This window comes from Peromyscus leucopus, chromosome 6 (assembly GCF_004664715.2).
Source record: "Peromyscus leucopus breed LL Stock chromosome 6, UCI_PerLeu_2.1, whole genome shotgun sequence".
NCBI lineage: Eukaryota > Metazoa > Chordata > Mammalia > Rodentia > Cricetidae > Peromyscus > Peromyscus leucopus.
The window spans coordinates 75,639,415-75,656,825 of record NC_051068.1 but is presented as its reverse complement, the minus strand read 5'-3'; the positions used below and the strand labels follow the sequence as shown (position 1 = coordinate 75,656,825).

General features: G+C 50.9%; 1 protein-coding gene across 1 annotated transcript in view; it reads right to left on the bottom strand.

The window, feature by feature from the left end:
* Window positions 1-17,411, bottom strand: part of Igsf3 (immunoglobulin superfamily member 3) — a 90,490-nt gene that overhangs the window by 17,603 nt on the left and 55,476 nt on the right. Inside the window, 4 exon segments of the mRNA XM_037206938.1 lie at window positions 6,208-6,612; window positions 10,393-10,794; window positions 13,075-13,134; window positions 14,495-14,884. Of these exon segments, the coding sequence (XP_037062833.1) occupies window positions 6,208-6,612; window positions 10,393-10,794; window positions 13,075-13,134; window positions 14,495-14,884 (1,257 nt within the window).

Below are 17,411 nucleotides of genomic sequence, written 5' to 3'. Positions count from 1 at the left end.
GTCCATTGCCCGTGCTGGCTCAGGCCCACATCTGGAAGGGCCGCATGCATTGCCGACTCCCATCTGTAACCTCCTCCAGCCAGTCTGCACTGGAGCCCTGTGTGACACCCACTTCTGCAGTCCCAGCAGATGCTCGGACATGCCCACAGGGGTAGGGAGGGGTGGGGCCGAGGGAGAGCAGCGAGGGCTGGGAGGGGAGACAGCAGATTAGGAGAAACCCAGGCACACCCTACCCCGCCTGACCTGTCTGCAGACAGAGCAGTGACCCTAACTAGCCGACACCAGTAACACACATCAGGTAGATTCCTGCTGCCACAGCGGCAACAAGGCTGAAGCGCCAGTGGAGGGCCGAGAACGCCTCTGGGGCTCACACACTCACGCTTGCTCTGTCCTGCAGAGGCAACAGGCAGGCAGAAGCTGTGTGGATAGGAAGAGAATCGAGGCAGCCCTGGGAGAATGCAGGGCCACTCCTCTGTCAAGGACAGCGCATGTTCACATACCACGGACGCACACAGTCGTAGGCAGGGCCCTCAGCTAGCTCAATCTGCCAGGTCAGCAATGTGAACGCAAAGAAAACGGATTTGGCAACATGCAGAGGGCATTAAATATTCATCCGCCTGCCCATCAGTCCGATCCCAGCAGAATACACCCACTGACAAGCAGGCTTCTGCCACCGGACGGATGCTGTCCGCCTGGAGGCTTGTTTATTGCTTTGTCAATTTTAATGCACAATATTTAATAGTCAGACCAAGGGATGGTCATAAACATTTGCAAAGTGAATGCTGACATTTCCCTTATTGCTTCTGTATTTAGCCATGTGAAATTGGAGGGTGTTTTTGGAACTGGAGAAAATCAGAAGGAAGCAAGATGATACTTCACAGTTAAGAGAGGGAGAGAAAAAAAAAAAAACTGAACAAGAATGGAACATATTGGACCGGCTAAGTCTTGCCTAAGTGCTCCATGGGATCATGCAGATACGACCAGACTAAACCAAGCAGAGAAAGGGAGGCTGATGATTGCCTTGGGATCACAGGCTCCGAAGCATGCCTATGGATTGCAAGTGGCCAATGAAAAATCCAGGGCAAGTCACTTCTGACAGCAAGTCACCCATTCCAGGTAACCAGAGAGCTTGGTGAAGTAAAAGCAGTGGGCTGGTCACCATCACTGGCTCTGGCAGGGAGCAGTCTGGGTACAGACCACATGGCACTTGACTGCAACGGACTTCGCAGCAGTGGAAGTGGATGGTAAATGGACGGAGTCAGTCACCGGTGCCCGAGTTTCTTGTCGATTCTCCTCAAGTGAGAACATTCACTAAACTATTCTTTAGGGGTGGATGGCATCTCTCTGGAAGATGCTAACCCAGGCTTGGAGGGGAAGGCTCCACAGGGAGGGTGGGAGGAAGGAGGCTGGCACTGGCGTGTCCCCTGGTCCTAGAGCCACCTTGTGGCAGAAGTGAGAAGAAATAAAGGAACCTGAAAGAGGTATGTATTCGATTTTGTCTTTAACAACTTGTGTGCCAACGAAGTTCCAAATGCTTTGTGGCCTTAGTGCCACAAAGCAAAGGTCCAGGGACTCCGGATGACAAAACCAGACAGGGCACCCACGTAAAGTGCCTGGTGCCAGGGTGCAGCCCTGGGAGTAGAATGCTTGCTTAGCACACGCAAAGCCCTACATTACACACACACACACACACACACACACACACACACACACACACACACAGATACACACACACACACACACACACACACACACACAGAGACACACACACACAGACACACACACACACACACACACAGACACACACACACACACACACAGACACACACACACACACACACACAGACACACAGACACACACACACAGACACACACACACACACAGACACACAGACACACACACACACAGACACACACACACACACAGACACACACACACAGACACACAGACACACAGACACAGACACACACACACACACACACACACACATAGACACACAGACACACACACACACACATACACACAGACACACACACACACACATACACACACAGAGACACACACACACACAACACACACACACACACACACATAGACACACAGACACACACACACAGACACACACAGACACACACACACACACACACATACACAGAGACACACACACACACACACATACACACAACACACACACACACATACACACACAGAGACACACACACACACAACACACACACACACACACATACACACACAGAGACACACACACACACACACAGACACACACACACACAGACACACACACAGACACACAGACACACAGACACACACACACACACACACACAGACACACACAGACACAGACACACAGACACACACACAGACACACACACACACACAGACACACAGACACACACACACACACAGACACACACACACAGACACACACAGACACACACACACACAGACACACAGACACACACGCACACACACACAGACACACACACACAGACACACACACACAGACACACACAGACACACACAGACAGACACACACACAGACACACACAGACACACACATACACACACACAGACACACACACACACACACACATATACACACACACACACACACACTGTACCAAAGGATGCCAGGGGACAAGAAAACACAAGTAAGTATAAATTTGGCTCATTGTCTACAAAGTACATAATATAATAAAATCACAAATGGAGCTCTGGGGCCAGACTGCCTGTTGAGGCTTGAATCCTGGCCCTGCCACTCATCATGAGTCACTGGGCAACTTATTCACCCTGGGTGGCAGAGTCCTCATCTGGGAGCTCTGTCAGGCACCCACACACCCACTGACCCTGCATGGACTAAAGGAGAATGAAGTAAGTTGTCAGAAGCAAGGCGTTTACGACGGTGACGGCCACACATTGCTACTGTTATTAATCCTATCACTGCTGTGGTTTCCACACACCAAGGACCTGAAAGGAAAAAGATCCTCCATGTCACGAGGTTGAGTGCATAATAAGATGTGATTACATGGTTTCAAAAAAGGGCACTATCTCCACTACCAGCATTTTTCATTAAGGCCAACTTACACTTGGGTTCAAATCCCAATCTCCCACTCATTGCTGATGGCGGCGAAGTTGGGGGCGGGGCACTGTTTGACTGTCCACTTATCAAATGGAAACTAAATACCTTCCTCCTGGAGTTACCACAAAGTCTCAGTGAGAGAGCACACCCCAAGGACCCAATACTGCCTCCAGTACACAGTCTCCCGGCCCCCAGTGAAAGCACCCGGCCTGGCTGAGCCTTTAGGGAGAAGAAGCTCTTTGGAAAGTGTTCGGCAATAAGTGCCTAAATAATTACCATCAGGAGGCAGTGACACTCAGCCATGCGGGGAGCCACACGCTCTTCCAGGTGCCTACCTTTGCTCTTTCCAGCCTCCAGAGGGCTAGCACGAGTGTTCCTGTCTGCCCATAAGCGCAGGCCTTGTGACCGCTGTTGTCAGGACCTTCCCCTAGGGAGGACAAGGCAACACCTCACCCCCTCCAGGTCCCAAGAGCAAAGCAGAACTCGATTCTGCCAAAGCTCACCTGGGCAAACCACTGGCTTTATCCAGCTCACTTACAGAGCAGCAGGCGAGGGGTTAATCGGCAGGAGCAGGGGTGACTTCCCAGCAACCACACTGGAAGGGTGCACCCAGCAGCAATGGTCCAGAGACACAGCTGTGCAGAGGGAACCCACTCTCCTAAGTCTTTCACCCACCTGTGTACTCTGGCCTGCCCATGCGATCACCTGCAATTAATGCAGAACTGCGATACAACTAGTTGGGAGGGGCATCTGGATACAGAGGTGAGGGTCCCATGACCCTTCCTGACCCCTCCTTCAAAGAGGGAAGAACCAATGGCCAACAAGCCCAGGTGGAATGACCTTTTGCAAGCAGGCCCAGGAGGCCCCGAAGATGGTGGCAGTTTGGAATGCTCAAAAGTGCCCAGTGCCAACCACGACTTGTGGTCACTTCCCAGTGAAGCCACAAAGTCTCCGTGGCATGTTGACGCTCAGGCAGATGCTGTTGCTGGATTCAGCCTTCTCAATGGCAGTCCGAGTTTGGAAAGCAGGACTTGCCCCTCCCTGGAGCCCTCCATGCCGTGTGTATGAGACACAAAGGCAGTCCTGAGCCCACAGCAATGACAGCCGATAAGATGGTGATGGGAAGGGCAGAACATATGAAGTCAAAGGGGTCTGGGCTCTCACCTCAGGCGGAGTCTCAGCTCTGCGCCTGTGTCACGGCTCATAGCAGTCAAAAGAGTCGCCATAAATTTGAATCAGAATCCAAACAATGAGAACTGTAATGAATGAGGTGCACACATGTGCTTCTGGTTCTAATAGATTCCAAGTAGTAACAGAAACAAGCAGACAGCAGGGGCTTATTCGGCAGGCAATGGCAAGCAAGGTCTGGAGGTCACTGTCTCTGCTACCTTCCCAGCAGGACAGGTACTGCTGCTCACAACACTGACCTCGAGTGGCAGACGAGACAAGGAGAATGCAAGTTACCATCCCTAAGTACTCTACTTCCTAAGGCAGTCAGCGGGTATCTCCACACCCTCCACACGAGCTCACATCCAATGGGGTCTCCACTTAGTCCTCCATTAACCTGAACACCCACTGAAGAACAGCCTCTTCCTCAGCATCCGGTTTGCCCAGTTCAACTCTAATTGGCCAGACAGAGTCTCAACATCTATAAAACCCTTTGTTCCTAATGGGGTACAGAAGAGGCCTCTGTGACGGGGTCGGGCAAGGGGAAGGATAAACGCAGACCTCACCACCGTTCTAACCTCACACTGCTGAAAACTTCCCCATCTGTGTGCGGCCCTCTGAAGGGACCAGGCTGGGCACTAATCATAGTAGGGGAGAGTGAGTGAGTGGGTCAGAAAGACAGAAAAAAAAAGTTTGTAAGTTCTAACCACCGCCATTGGCTATGTGTGGGGGCGGGGGGCTTTTCTATTCTAGGGGTGCAGCATCCTAGACTGGGCTCATCTGCTCCAAGAGCTTCCAACCTAGCCAGCCACGTTACTCCTCAAGCCATGGAAAACCCGATGGAGGTGTCTGGAGGAACCTCCGCTGCAGAACGCTCCCCAGGCTAGCACCTTCGGGATGACCGGCCTTCCCAGGAGAAAGGAGTTCAAACTCAGTCCATAGGACAGGTTCCAAGACAAGAAAAGACTATGAAAAAGACCACATGCTTCCTCCAGTGACCGGCCCCATGACCTCAGGCTAGCCCCTTTAATTCTTCCAGGGAATGTGAAATTCCAATCAAAGGGCTGTTCTTCCCTGTTGGGGACAAAGAAGCTCAACAAACACCTCTGTCTCCTTTCTCCTCTGAGTTCCTGAACAGGGAACGAGGAAACCCCACACAAAGTTACGGCCAGGATTATAAGACAGGAGCCTGCCCACATTTTAATGTCAGTGTCCACACACACACACACACACACACACACACACACACACACACACACACCACAGCAGGCTGGGGACTGTTCTAGATTAACAGAGTGCAAAGAGACAAAACAACCCTAAGTGCCGTGCGCTCCCCAACTGAAGTCTCCTTGGAGGCGGGAGTTACACGGAAGAACACAGCTGAGAAACGAGACTGAACCAATGATGAATTCCTGAGTCGGACTGTGGATGGGGGCTGCGGTTTGGCAGGACAGTGTCCTGTTCTTAGGGGGTCACAATCGTCCTAGTGCCCCCCACCTACTCTGGAATGCACAAAACGGGGGGGGGTAGTGGGGAGGAAGGGAAAATATACACAAAGGTAGAAAACACATACGGCAGACATGAACTGTCCACCAAGGAAAGGGAGCGCAGGTGATCTGAGTTTCTCAGAGGTGGGAGGCAGATGCTGGGCCAGGGCTCAGTTTCTCTCCTCACGTCTCCCCGTCAGGCAAGCATATGCCCTTCCTGTCTTTCCATGTCACATCAGCAGACATCCTCATGGCTCACATGTCATGGCAGAGCATGCCTCCACACATTACCCTGTGTCAGGTAAGAACAAGCATCCGCATCTCATGTCATAGGAGCACACATCCTCAGGTCTCCTATCACATCAGCACACATGCCTGTGTCTGTGTCTCACCCTGCCATGCAGACCCACCTGGGCCCTACAGCAGGGGGGCCCTGCAGCCCGAGCACCCACCTGGCTGCAGCACCCGAATCTCCAGCAGGTTGGAGGTCCTCTCCGCCAGCCTCGTCCAGGTATTGTTGTAGTTCCTCCGCCACAGCTCCGCCACGCACTGGTACTTGCCGGCCTCTGTGTCACTGGCCCGGCTGATGCTCAGGCGGACGTTGTTGCTGGACTCGGCCTTCTCGATGGCGGTCCGGGTTCGGAAGGTGGACGACCTGTCTCCCCACTGGACCCCTCCGTCCCGTGTGAAGGTCACCAGGTCGTGGAACTCAACTGTGCCCACTGGCTGGAACCGCCACGTCACCGACACGGGGACTCGGGACGGGTAGTGGGGTTTGATGATGCACTGTAAGTCAAAGGAGTCGCTGTAGGTCACCCCCGGCGTCCGGGAGATGGCGGTGACGGCAAAGCCCGTGTCTGCGGGGAGAGAGAGAGATGAAGCACAGTCGACAGCACCTGGCTTTTCTGGGGCAGTGTGTCGTCAAATACGGGCCTCCTGGCAGAGCCGGCAGGCAGAGCGGAGGCTGCAAGTTCTTAAGCGTTCTTGTCACGGGCAAGCTATTGCTTGAGGTATTGTGTTGAGGCCCAACTCAACAGTTCCTAAGACTTCACACAACTCCTTCTGAGCAACCCAGTCCTGTCTCCTCCCAGTGAGACCTGAGGTCCTCATGTGGGTTTACAGTACATCCTCCTCTAAGATAAGACACCAGAGCCTTCGCAAGGGCTCAAACCAGATGGCCAGGATCATCCCTAGCAATCCCAGAATTCTGTGCAAAAATAGGAGAGGGGGAAAAAAGTTCCAGAGCCAACTTCCTTCACTGCACATACCCAACCCTCAGATAGCTGTCCCTGGTCCTCTAGCGCATGACGACCTGAAGTAGGCAGGTGAAGGCTGCCAACGCCTCCTCTAATTCCCCAACAAAACCTAGGATCAGACAGGTATTAAGGGACAGAGGACAGGAGGGCTTGGTCTCCACGAGATGGACACCTGAGGTGGGGTGAGGCATCACTCCTAAATTGAGGTCCCTGCGGTCTGAGGGGGCTGTGAGTCTCTCAGTATTCCTTACTGACTGGGGAGCATGCCTGACCTCTAACACTCATTCTCCAGTACACGGGACTCACAGTTCCTTCGGTGTGGATGAACACACTGATCATAACAGTAGCGGTGGCCGGTGTGTGCTGAATGCTGCGTGCTAGGCCAGCTGTCAGAGGCTTGGCTTTCACCCCTCACTGGATCAACGCTGGCCTTCAGGCAGGCTTGCTACCCCTTTTGCAGAGTGCAGAGAAGTCAAACAAACCACCTGATACTGAGTGCAGTGAATGGTAGAGTCAGGCTACAGACCTACGTGCACCTCATCCCAGGGCCTGCCTGGGGCTGCTCTGCCCACGGGAATCATCAGACTGGTCAAAGGCACCAACTCCGCAGCAGGCAGGCAGTCACCTTCTTAGGACAGTTCCCAGCTGTGTGGCGTGAAGCAAATGACCTAAGTCCCCGCTGCCTCTGTTTTCCTTTCTGTAAAGGGTCCTTGTGAAGGTTAACTGAGTATGTAGCACATTGTATTCAGTCTAGAAAATATGTAGTTTGGTTAAGAAACCAAAGCGGTGAAATACTTGAAAGTCTGCAGGTGAAATACAAAGAGTCTTCGGGATTTCCCTAGGGAGCTGTTAGAGAACGGGGCGGCAAAAATTGCTGAACTCTCCGGATCTTCCATTTAAAAAAATAAAGACACCGAGACTGATCCTGTGTGGCTGTGACGGCAGCTTAGGCAGTGGTGGGTAGCACACAATGACACAAGAGGGGTACAGATCAGGGATGCCAGGGAACAGGCCTTGCGCTGGGTGTTCCTGGCTTCCCATATGGAGCCATGGTGCCCAGGCCCAACACAGGCTACACTGTGGACACAGACCAGAGTGCACAGGGCTGAGCCGTCCCTCCAGTCACAATGGTCTATGGGCAGCCTATTAGTTCATCCCCACACCTGTCACTGCTGAGGGAGATCCATACAGAAATGTTTATGTGTCACTGTGTACTTTAGGTAAGACCATGGCTGGCAGGACACCCATAGTCCTAGTTCCAGAGGGAGTCTAGAGAGAGGGTCAAGTGAGCAGAAGCCGCCTCAGGATTCCAGGGGAGTGCTACGCAGCATGTCCTGGCTGTGGGAGCAGCCAGATGTATAGTGAGTTTAAGAACACTCCTAGGGAAAGAACCCGGCATCACCCTTCCCTGGATACCCCTAACCGCCTTGGTGAGGAAAAATTACATGTAGCAGATCCCAGAACCATCTCCTAAGTTCCCCTGTCTGGCTTCACAGCAGTGCCAAGCACAGGCAGCAGGAACTGCGATCATCACTGGAGGAAGTTTCTAGAAACAGAAATCCGAGCTGCCTGGGGACTGCAGAAGGCAAGCCCATCTTTGGGAGGAAGCTTTCAGAGAGCAGATGCAATCGCAGTGAGGTGGGGGAGGACACAGAGGCTGCATCTGGGCTTTCCATGATGCTGTGTCCGTTCCAAGTCCTAGACTGCAAGCCGGTCTAACCAAACGGGCACCAGGGAACGCCAGGGGTCTGGAGCAGCTTACTGTTTCCCTGCTGTTTGTGTCTTTTCCTTTCTTTCTTTCTTTCTTTCTTTCTTTCTTTCTTTCTTTCTTTCTTTCTTTCTTTCTTTTTTTTTTTTTTTTCTTTTTTCTTCCTTCCTTTCTCTTTCTCCTTTCTCTCTCTCTCTCTCTCTCTCTCTCTCTCTCTCTCTCTCTCTCTCTCTCTCTTTCTTTCTGCATGTCTTGCTTGGGGAAGACACCTTGTTACCCTGAAAAGCTCCAGGATTCCTAGAACCGTGGCATGTGGCCTCCCTCTTTGTGAGGCAGCTGGAGGGAAGCCCTGGCATGGGGGGGGGGCGCGTTAAACATCAAATAGAAAACGTTTTATCACCAGACGATTGAAAACAGATATTTAAGAATAAAGCAAAGGCGTTGCTAATCTCGGTAGGGAGAACAAGGACTTGGTCATAGTCAGCTCTACCCTGCGCGGCCATCTTTACTGGGTGCTCGACAGCACCACCAGCCTTACCTCAGGGAAGGTGGTGGTGACACAGCCCTCGAGAATGGGGACAGAGAAAGCCTCCTGATAAACAGAAGGCCTGACAAAATAAGTTATCTGCCCAGCAAAGTAGCAGGCTGGTCTTTTAAAACGTGATAGACCGATTGCATCTGGCAGATAACACAGACAGAAGCCGCTTTGGATACCCCGTGAGAAGCAAATCTAATATTGCTTGGTTTCTGCAGATCTCAAGGTATCTTTTCACTCGGTGCAAATGCGGAAATGTTTTCTTCTTAAGTGGGGGCTTTACAGAGGAAGAGATAAAAACACAGGCCTAGATGGGACAACTGAGCTGGGTGCTGAGACTCGGGCAGACACGGGGCGAGTGTTGTATCGCTGGCAAAGGACTTTCCATCTTGTTCAGCCACTTTTGGGGGGCTGGACTGTGAGCAGCTGGGCAAGACCCCTGTGGACAGGAGACACTTATCTCTCTACCCAGTCACTCTTCTCTTTCAGGCCAGTTTTACCACAGCTATGTCCTGCTAGTTGGTAGCACTAATCTGACTAGAATCTTGACACCACCCAGCCCCAGGGGTGGTAACAGCCCAAGGGGGTCACTAACCCCAGATGCCCCACCCACCATCAACTGTTAAAGTTTCCTCAACCCTGAGCATGCTACCCTAGAGTCCTTTCAACAAAACCCCTCTAGAAGACACCATTATCTCCAATCAGAACTGGCTTTCCTTTTTGCTGAGTGTGTGACGTGATGCATATATGAGCATATGCATGTTTGTGTGTGGTTGCATGTGCGTATGTATGCATGCACAGGCCTGAGATTGATGTCAGGCACCCTCCATTGTTATTCCACCTTATTCATAGAGGCAGGGTCTCTCAATCAAACCCAGAGCTCACTGGTATGGGTGGTCTCAATGGTTAGCTTGCTTTAAGGCGCCCAGGTCTGCTTCTGAGGCTGGAATTACAGGCATGATACCAAAGCCCACTCCACATTTTCCCAGGGTTCTCTGAACCTGAATTCCAGATCTGCATGCTTACAGAACGCACTTTAACCACTGAGGCATCTCCCCAGGCCCTGCAACCAGAACACTGACAAAGAGGGAAGGAGCCGGACACAAACGCATCCGCCATGGTCCCACTGCTCACTCACCAAGAGCTGTGATGGAGACGAGGGTACTGGCGCGGCGCTCTCCCACGATCTGCCATTCCCCATCCACGGCCCGCACCCACTCCGTCACGTGGCACTCGTACTGGCCCTCGTCCTCCTTCCTGCTGTTGAAGATGCCCAGGCTGAAGGAGTTGGGCTGCACCTGCTCCATCTGGACGCCCCCAAAGCTGCTGCGCTCCCAGTAGGATGAGCCTGGCTGCACGGTGCCGTCCCGGTCCAGCCACATGACGTTGCTGCGGCGGTTCTGCCGATCCACAAGCTGCCAGATGACGGAGAGGCGGCCCTGCAATCTGCCCACTGTGCGGACACTACAGGAGAAGCGCAGATCCTCACCCTCGAGGATGACGCTGGCGTTGCTGGCCACCTCCACCGAGATGCTGCTTTCTGGGGACAAGAGAGAGTTCCACACTGAGGGGTTTACAGTCTCCATGGCGCCCTCCTCAGAGACGAAGGGTGCAAACCGAATCCCACGATTCTGACAGTGGCACTCCAAGGATTCGAAACACTCTGATTTGTTTTGAGACACAACTTACATGTTGTAAGATCTGGCTGTTCAAACTGGGCACTGCTGCCTAGATCTGGTGGCCTAGAAGGCTCTACGCTTGGTGTAGTGGATTGGGACAATGAGGTCCTGAGACCTAAGAGTAAACCAGAACCTGAGAAATAGAATACAGTGACAGGATGTTGACAGTATAAAATTATTTATGGGTGACCTGTTCAGATGTAGTTCAGGGCTGTTGGCTTGGAGTTTCGTCGTGAGGGGTAACTTCCGAATCCTACTGGCCCTCAATCTCCCACCACTTGGAGCTACAGCAGTCAAACAAAAGCTACAAACATTCTTAGTGAATCCTTCAGGGAAGTATGAGGAAGTAGAAAAAAAATGTCAGGAAGTGTTTGGAAGATGGCATGTGCTTGTGTGTGGAAAATGGGGCACAGATGGTCTAGTCTCCCAGAGTGTGTGGAGAGCAAAGTTTCATTCCCACAGAAGGAGCCACAGCCAGCGGCTCACCATTTACCGCTCTCCTCTTCACTCACTCACTCAGCCGTGGGGCACCTCTGCTCTCTACCCTGGCAGTCTGCCGAGCAGCGGTGGAGATAAGAACTCCACTCCCTGCCTAGCTTGGTCTAGCCTCTGTCCCTCCTGTGGATGGCGGCTCTCAGTCAAGGGGATGATTTAAACTCTCTAAGCCTCAGCTGCTGCTTCTGTAAGATACCATTTTTAACTTACAAAAGATGAAAAAGCAAAGAGGACAATGCATACAGATTGTGCGGCACACACAGTATGTTTTTTAAAGGTGGTACCCACAATCATGATTGATTTTACTATACTCAGGGATATTTCTGCTTTCATAAAGAGCATGGCTAACACTTTCTTAATTACGCATACATTATTCTGTATAATTACCTGTATTGAGCTCAATGAGCTCACAAGAATTAAACAACACAAAACACAGTGTCATAATCAATTTGGACTCAATTTTCTAGGCACCACTGACGATCAATTAAGTCAAACCCCAGATCAAGAAGCACACCCGATCACTGCAGCATTTGGATCCACTTATTCTTCTCCCCTTCATTTCCCCCACAGGCAGAGACAGAAAAGAAGAGCAGCAGGCCTCAGCACTAGGCGGTTTTGTCAGAGTGAGTATGCTGGGCTTGTTTCACAGGAAGGAGGTCTGGACACGATGGGACAGCAGTCTTCAGGAGGACAGCCTGTCCAGGGCAAGGCTCTGGAGAGCCATCGTCCACAGTGGCTGCACTGCCTCGCTGTGGAATCTTGGTGTTCTTACCAAGCCTCAACTTATCATGTGCAGAGTTGGGATGTTCCTGGTGCCAACTCAGGGTCATGACAGAGAGAATGAAATGGGGAGGAGGGGCAGAGCTGAGGGCTGTACCTAAGGTTTCATGGACGCTCTGCAGGCATTCTATTGCTGAGTTACAGCCCCGGGCTTTAAATTTGTCATCATCAATATTCTTCCTCCCTGTTTTCAACTCAAGGTGAGGTATGCAAAAGGCAACTTCAGCATCAAGGAAGAAAAAAAAAACCCTTCCATCTGTCTTGTACAGAAGATGGACCTGTAGGACATCAGTCATATGCTCTACTGTCACCCCAGTGGACTCTAAGGACATGCTGGATGGCTATTTGGAGAAAGCCTGGAAAACCTAGATAGAAGAAAAGCCTTCTGATAGCTGAGGCATGGGTAAACACAGATCTGGTGCTGCGCTGCCCATTGTAACTATTTATACAGGTTCCCAGGCTTTAAAAAGGTAGCCAACAAGTTAAAAATCCTCCAGGCTGAATGAAAACCAAGACAGAACTAATGAAAATCTGAGTGTGTGTTCACAAATGAAATCTCCAGTCAGGAGGCTGCTGGCGGAGCACAGGCGGAGCGCAGAGCAGCGGGTTTGGAGTTAGAGCAAATGTTCCTAATGCGATTGCAAGTCAACCACCAACTGAACAACCGGATCAGCCACTTCCCTGTGTGCGCGCTGACGTCTCCATCCACAAGATGGATGTAACACTAGCTTCTACAGGGACTGGAGGATGGAGAGCGGAGAGATCATTTATGCAGAAGCACTTTGGGTTCTTAGGAGGAAAGGTGCCATTAAAATCCAGGGCATTATCACCATTACCGATTGATTGTTATTCTTCAGTAGACTTACCCAAGTGGCCTTGGGGCAGGATCTGGTGCTGCTGGGGGACTTTAACTACCCAGTTATCTGCTGGAAAAGCAATATAGCAGGCCACAGATCATCAAACAAGTTCTTGGAAGGGCTGGGGGAAATCTTTTAGTACAAAAGATAGAGGGAGCCAACAGTGTGGCTGCCCTTCATGCCGTCCTTACGAAACAATGAGAGATTAGTTTAAAAGTTTAGAGTCTGTGGTTAGGGCAGGCACAGGAAGACAGGACAAAGAGTGTGGGCATTCAATCTGACAGTTTCAACTGTTCGTGTGTTTAGCAAGCACCTAAATCTATGCAAAGCATCATGCACCGCGAGGAAAGCACGAGAGTTCAAGGTTACGTACGTATGTACGTATGTGTGTGTGTGTGTGTGTGTGTGTGTGTGTGTGTGTGTGTGTGTGTTCAAAGTACAACGAGCAGGACAGAAAACAATCCCATTGATGAAAAAAGAAAGGGTGACAGGCCTCCTCTATTTTGGACTTCACACTTAACAGAGAAACATTTCAAATACATAATCGTGTAAATAAAAATGTAAAGGAAATCATTACAAGGCGAAGAGGAGGAACAGTCCTGGGAACTAAGAAAAGGTTAAAGGTTAGTTCTTAAACTAGACCATCTTGTTTAAAATCAGAGCTTTGTAAGTTTTGATTAACTTTTTGCTAAGAACAGAACTGTGAGAGAAAAGAGATTAATAAGGACATCTTGGCACTATGGACATTTAAACATGGCATGCACACACACTGTTTATCTCTCGAGTTCCCAGAAGAGTACCACCCATCCTGATACTGTCAGTGTGCATGGAGGCAGAGTCCCTGGAACAGCCTTGAGAGGGCCAAGCTCTTGAAGCATACTCCAGGAAGACAGAGACCCCATCCACTGAGCACTTTATATGCACATTAAGAGGAACCTAACACTTGGTACATGCTAGCAAGTACTCTATCACCCACTGACTTTTAACAATGCAATTTCAGTACAAAAGAGACAATTAGGGAAATACCTGCCTTGATACCTGGAAAAACCCAGACAGCAAATCCTTCTTAATAATGCAGCTGATGATATCCAAATCCTCCCCTAAGAGATGAGCTCTTCTTAAGTGAGATTTCAAGGCAGGCCTCTGCCCACTTCTTTTGGGATTTAATTCCCCTAGAGGAGCAAATGACTTCCTGGTCTTCCTCCAAGCTGAGCTGGCAAGGCTGGTGTTGTACACCGAGCTACTTGAGCTCAAGGCTGCAGGTACCATCTCCAGCCCAGACATGTCCCTGTCGCTTTGTAGACATGGGGCTGGAGGAGGTGGAGAGGCCCTCTCTCTGGTCATCTTTATCCCAAAGTCTGCCTCTTCTCCTATAGCTAGTCTCTCTCCCACTGCACCAGGAACTAGTAAGTGGCGCGCTTCTACTTACTGAGGGGAAGGACGACGATGGGGATGTTCTTGGGACGCTTGCTTTCCTTGTCAATGAACTCGCCAGTGACAGTCTTCTCTCGCTCTGTCACCCGGCAGTTGTATTTGCCACTGTCTTCCTGGCGGAGGTGGTATATCTTCAGCACAAAGACACCGTCACCCTCTTTGGACACTTTAAGCTGTCCCTTGGCTTCACGGTGGGCAAATTCACTGTTGAGGACGGGCACAGCATTAGGCCCCATGGTGGCGATGAGTGAGCTGTTGAAGGCCCAGGAGACGGCAAAGTACCGGTCGGGAATGTTCTGAGCCTCTAGGACACATCTGAACTCCACCGGCTCCCCCACTGTGTGCAGCCTCTTATCTGTCTCCAGACGCACGGTGAACTCTTTGTCTGGGAACACAAACAAACTGGATGCAATCTGGGCAAATGGGGCTGCAACCCACCAAACTGCTTCAGGAAATCCCTATTCCCCTGACCTTCTTCATGACAATAACCACAGAGAAGACTCAGTGTTCATCTTGGAGAGAAAAATCCAACTCCAGCCATATAAACCCTTAAATACCAGAGTCCCAGCCAAACCCAGGAGGTCTAAGGAGTTTGCCATTCCCATCTAGACCAACAGGGCTCTGATGCCCCAGATTAAACCATGTCCAATGACACAATGGGTGTGCATTGTTATGAATGTCTCTGAAAGTGTGCTTACTAGGGGGATCGCTCGCTTAAGTTACAAAGACAGCCAATGCTGCCACTAACAGGTCAGCAGACCTCCCAGCTGGGCTCTGCAAGTCCTCATGACCCTTCACCTCCCTTGTCTTCTCACAGTTCAGGGAATCACAGATGACTCCTTCACCACATCTCTGTCCTTCTGCCTCCAGCACCAGGGCTGCCCTCCCAGGCCATCACCACAGCCTGGCCATGTAAGTTCTTCACAAGCCTGTCACCTGATTTAATACCCAACCTGTCTAACAAATGTCCACATGCCCCCTCCTCCACATGCCTGAGCTCTTCCTTCTAAATGACCCAATCAGATGGGACCTCCTTTACATCATGTAAAATCTTTTCCTGCTCAATAGGGCAGACATCTGGCTGAAGCAAGAGAGGAGCACACAGGTTCTTATGCTCTACCCACTGGTTCCCACACTTGCATGTGAGGAAGTGTACTCACTCAGGTGCACCTCTCTGGTATCCCCCAAGCACCCACTGAAGTTCCAAGAAGAATGACTTGACAACTCCTGGTCCACAGGGTCAAGCCCATGCTCCACCTCACAGCATGTAGCTGCAAGTACCCACCCTTTCTTCCTTCCTCCCTCCCTCCCTCCTCCCTCCCTCCATCTCGCTCTCTCTCTCTCTTCCTCCCCTACCGCTCAATCTAGACCTCAACATCTGGTCACTTGACCTTCTTCTGCCACCCAGCTACCAAATGACCTATGCCTCCCGCATTTCCTGCTGCTGTCTGCTCAACCTTGACACAGCTCAAGTCAGCAGAGGAACTGGAATTCCCAGGTGTGCTGTACTAGCCGTCTTCTCCGGGAAAACGTGGCGCTCACACAGCCTTCACTATTCACACAGCACTCAGCACCCTAAGTGCGCAGAGCAATGCCGTTCACCTTGGCATCCCCAGATGCCTCACACCACACCCTCAGTGCTGTAAATACTAACGTCTATTAAAATAGACATGAAGCAAGAGACCGGAAGCCGGAGTTGCAACTCCTGAGCCTGAACAGGAACACACAGTGAAGTTATCAACACTTCTTTTTTCCATTAAAATTTTCCTTTGCTGGCTTAGGCTGGATATATTTGCAGGGCAAATTCAAAAATGTCCTAATTCTAAATTGGTAAGATTAAAATAAAGAAGATTAGCTGATGCAACCTAATTTAAAAGTATTAAGACTCCAAATTAGGCCCAGACTTTTTTGACACTGATCTTAACACCAACCAGGAAGGAAAAAAACGATAAACAGGAACTAAAGCCTCTTGGGTAAACTTAATATTAGAAGATCCAGAAACCGCTAAGAGCCCTGGTCCTAAGTGTGGATCAAGTGTGCCTTCTCACCAAGAATCCAACCTTCTTTTGCTTTCACACCCATCAGGTGTCCAGAGGATCCTCTCAGCCCTGTTCCCTCCAGAGCTGTGCTAGACAAAATGTAGGCAGGTAAGAATGACCAGGGAAGTACATCAGAAACGTAGCTTCCCACTACCGCTCCCAGCAGTCTCCGAGCAGGGACTCCAGGGATGAGTCAGAAAGTTTAGTATTAGGTGAGTCCGAAGCATTGCTCTCAAATGTCACAGTACCCATGCAAGGACCAAGGTAAGCGACCTCCAGGACAAGAAGGACAAGAGGCAGGGTCTGACAAGGGTGCGACCACCGGCAACATGACACTTCCTCTGCTCCTCAGGACCAACAGCCCTCAGCAGGCCACCTCAGTGACAGCTTGATGAGCACCCTCCAACCAAAGCCAGGCCCACGTAGAGGAACCTGGCCCAGCTCAGCCAAGGCAGCCAACAACTGCCGTCAGTTCTACACTGGAGCTCTGCAGGTGCAAGAACCGGGAGGAGAACCTGGGTCTCAGGAGATGCCAGGAGACACTGTGGAGGACTGCGGCTTGCCAGGCCGCCATCCCTGCCTCAGTAACTGAAACATCATCAAACTGGGTGGCATCCACGGCTAACAGGAATGGGAGCCCAGGGGTATAGGATACAGAGATTTTCTGTGAAATCTCTCATTTTTAAAATTTTTTATTTTATGTGTGAGTATCTTGCTGCATGTATATATGTATATCCCATGTGTGCTTGGAGACCAAAGGGGGCAAAGGACCCCCTGGAACTGAAGTTAGCAATAGCTGTGAACTGCCATGTGGGAGTGAGGAATTGAACCTGGGTCACCACAAGAGCAACAAGTGCTCTTGGTCACTCGCCA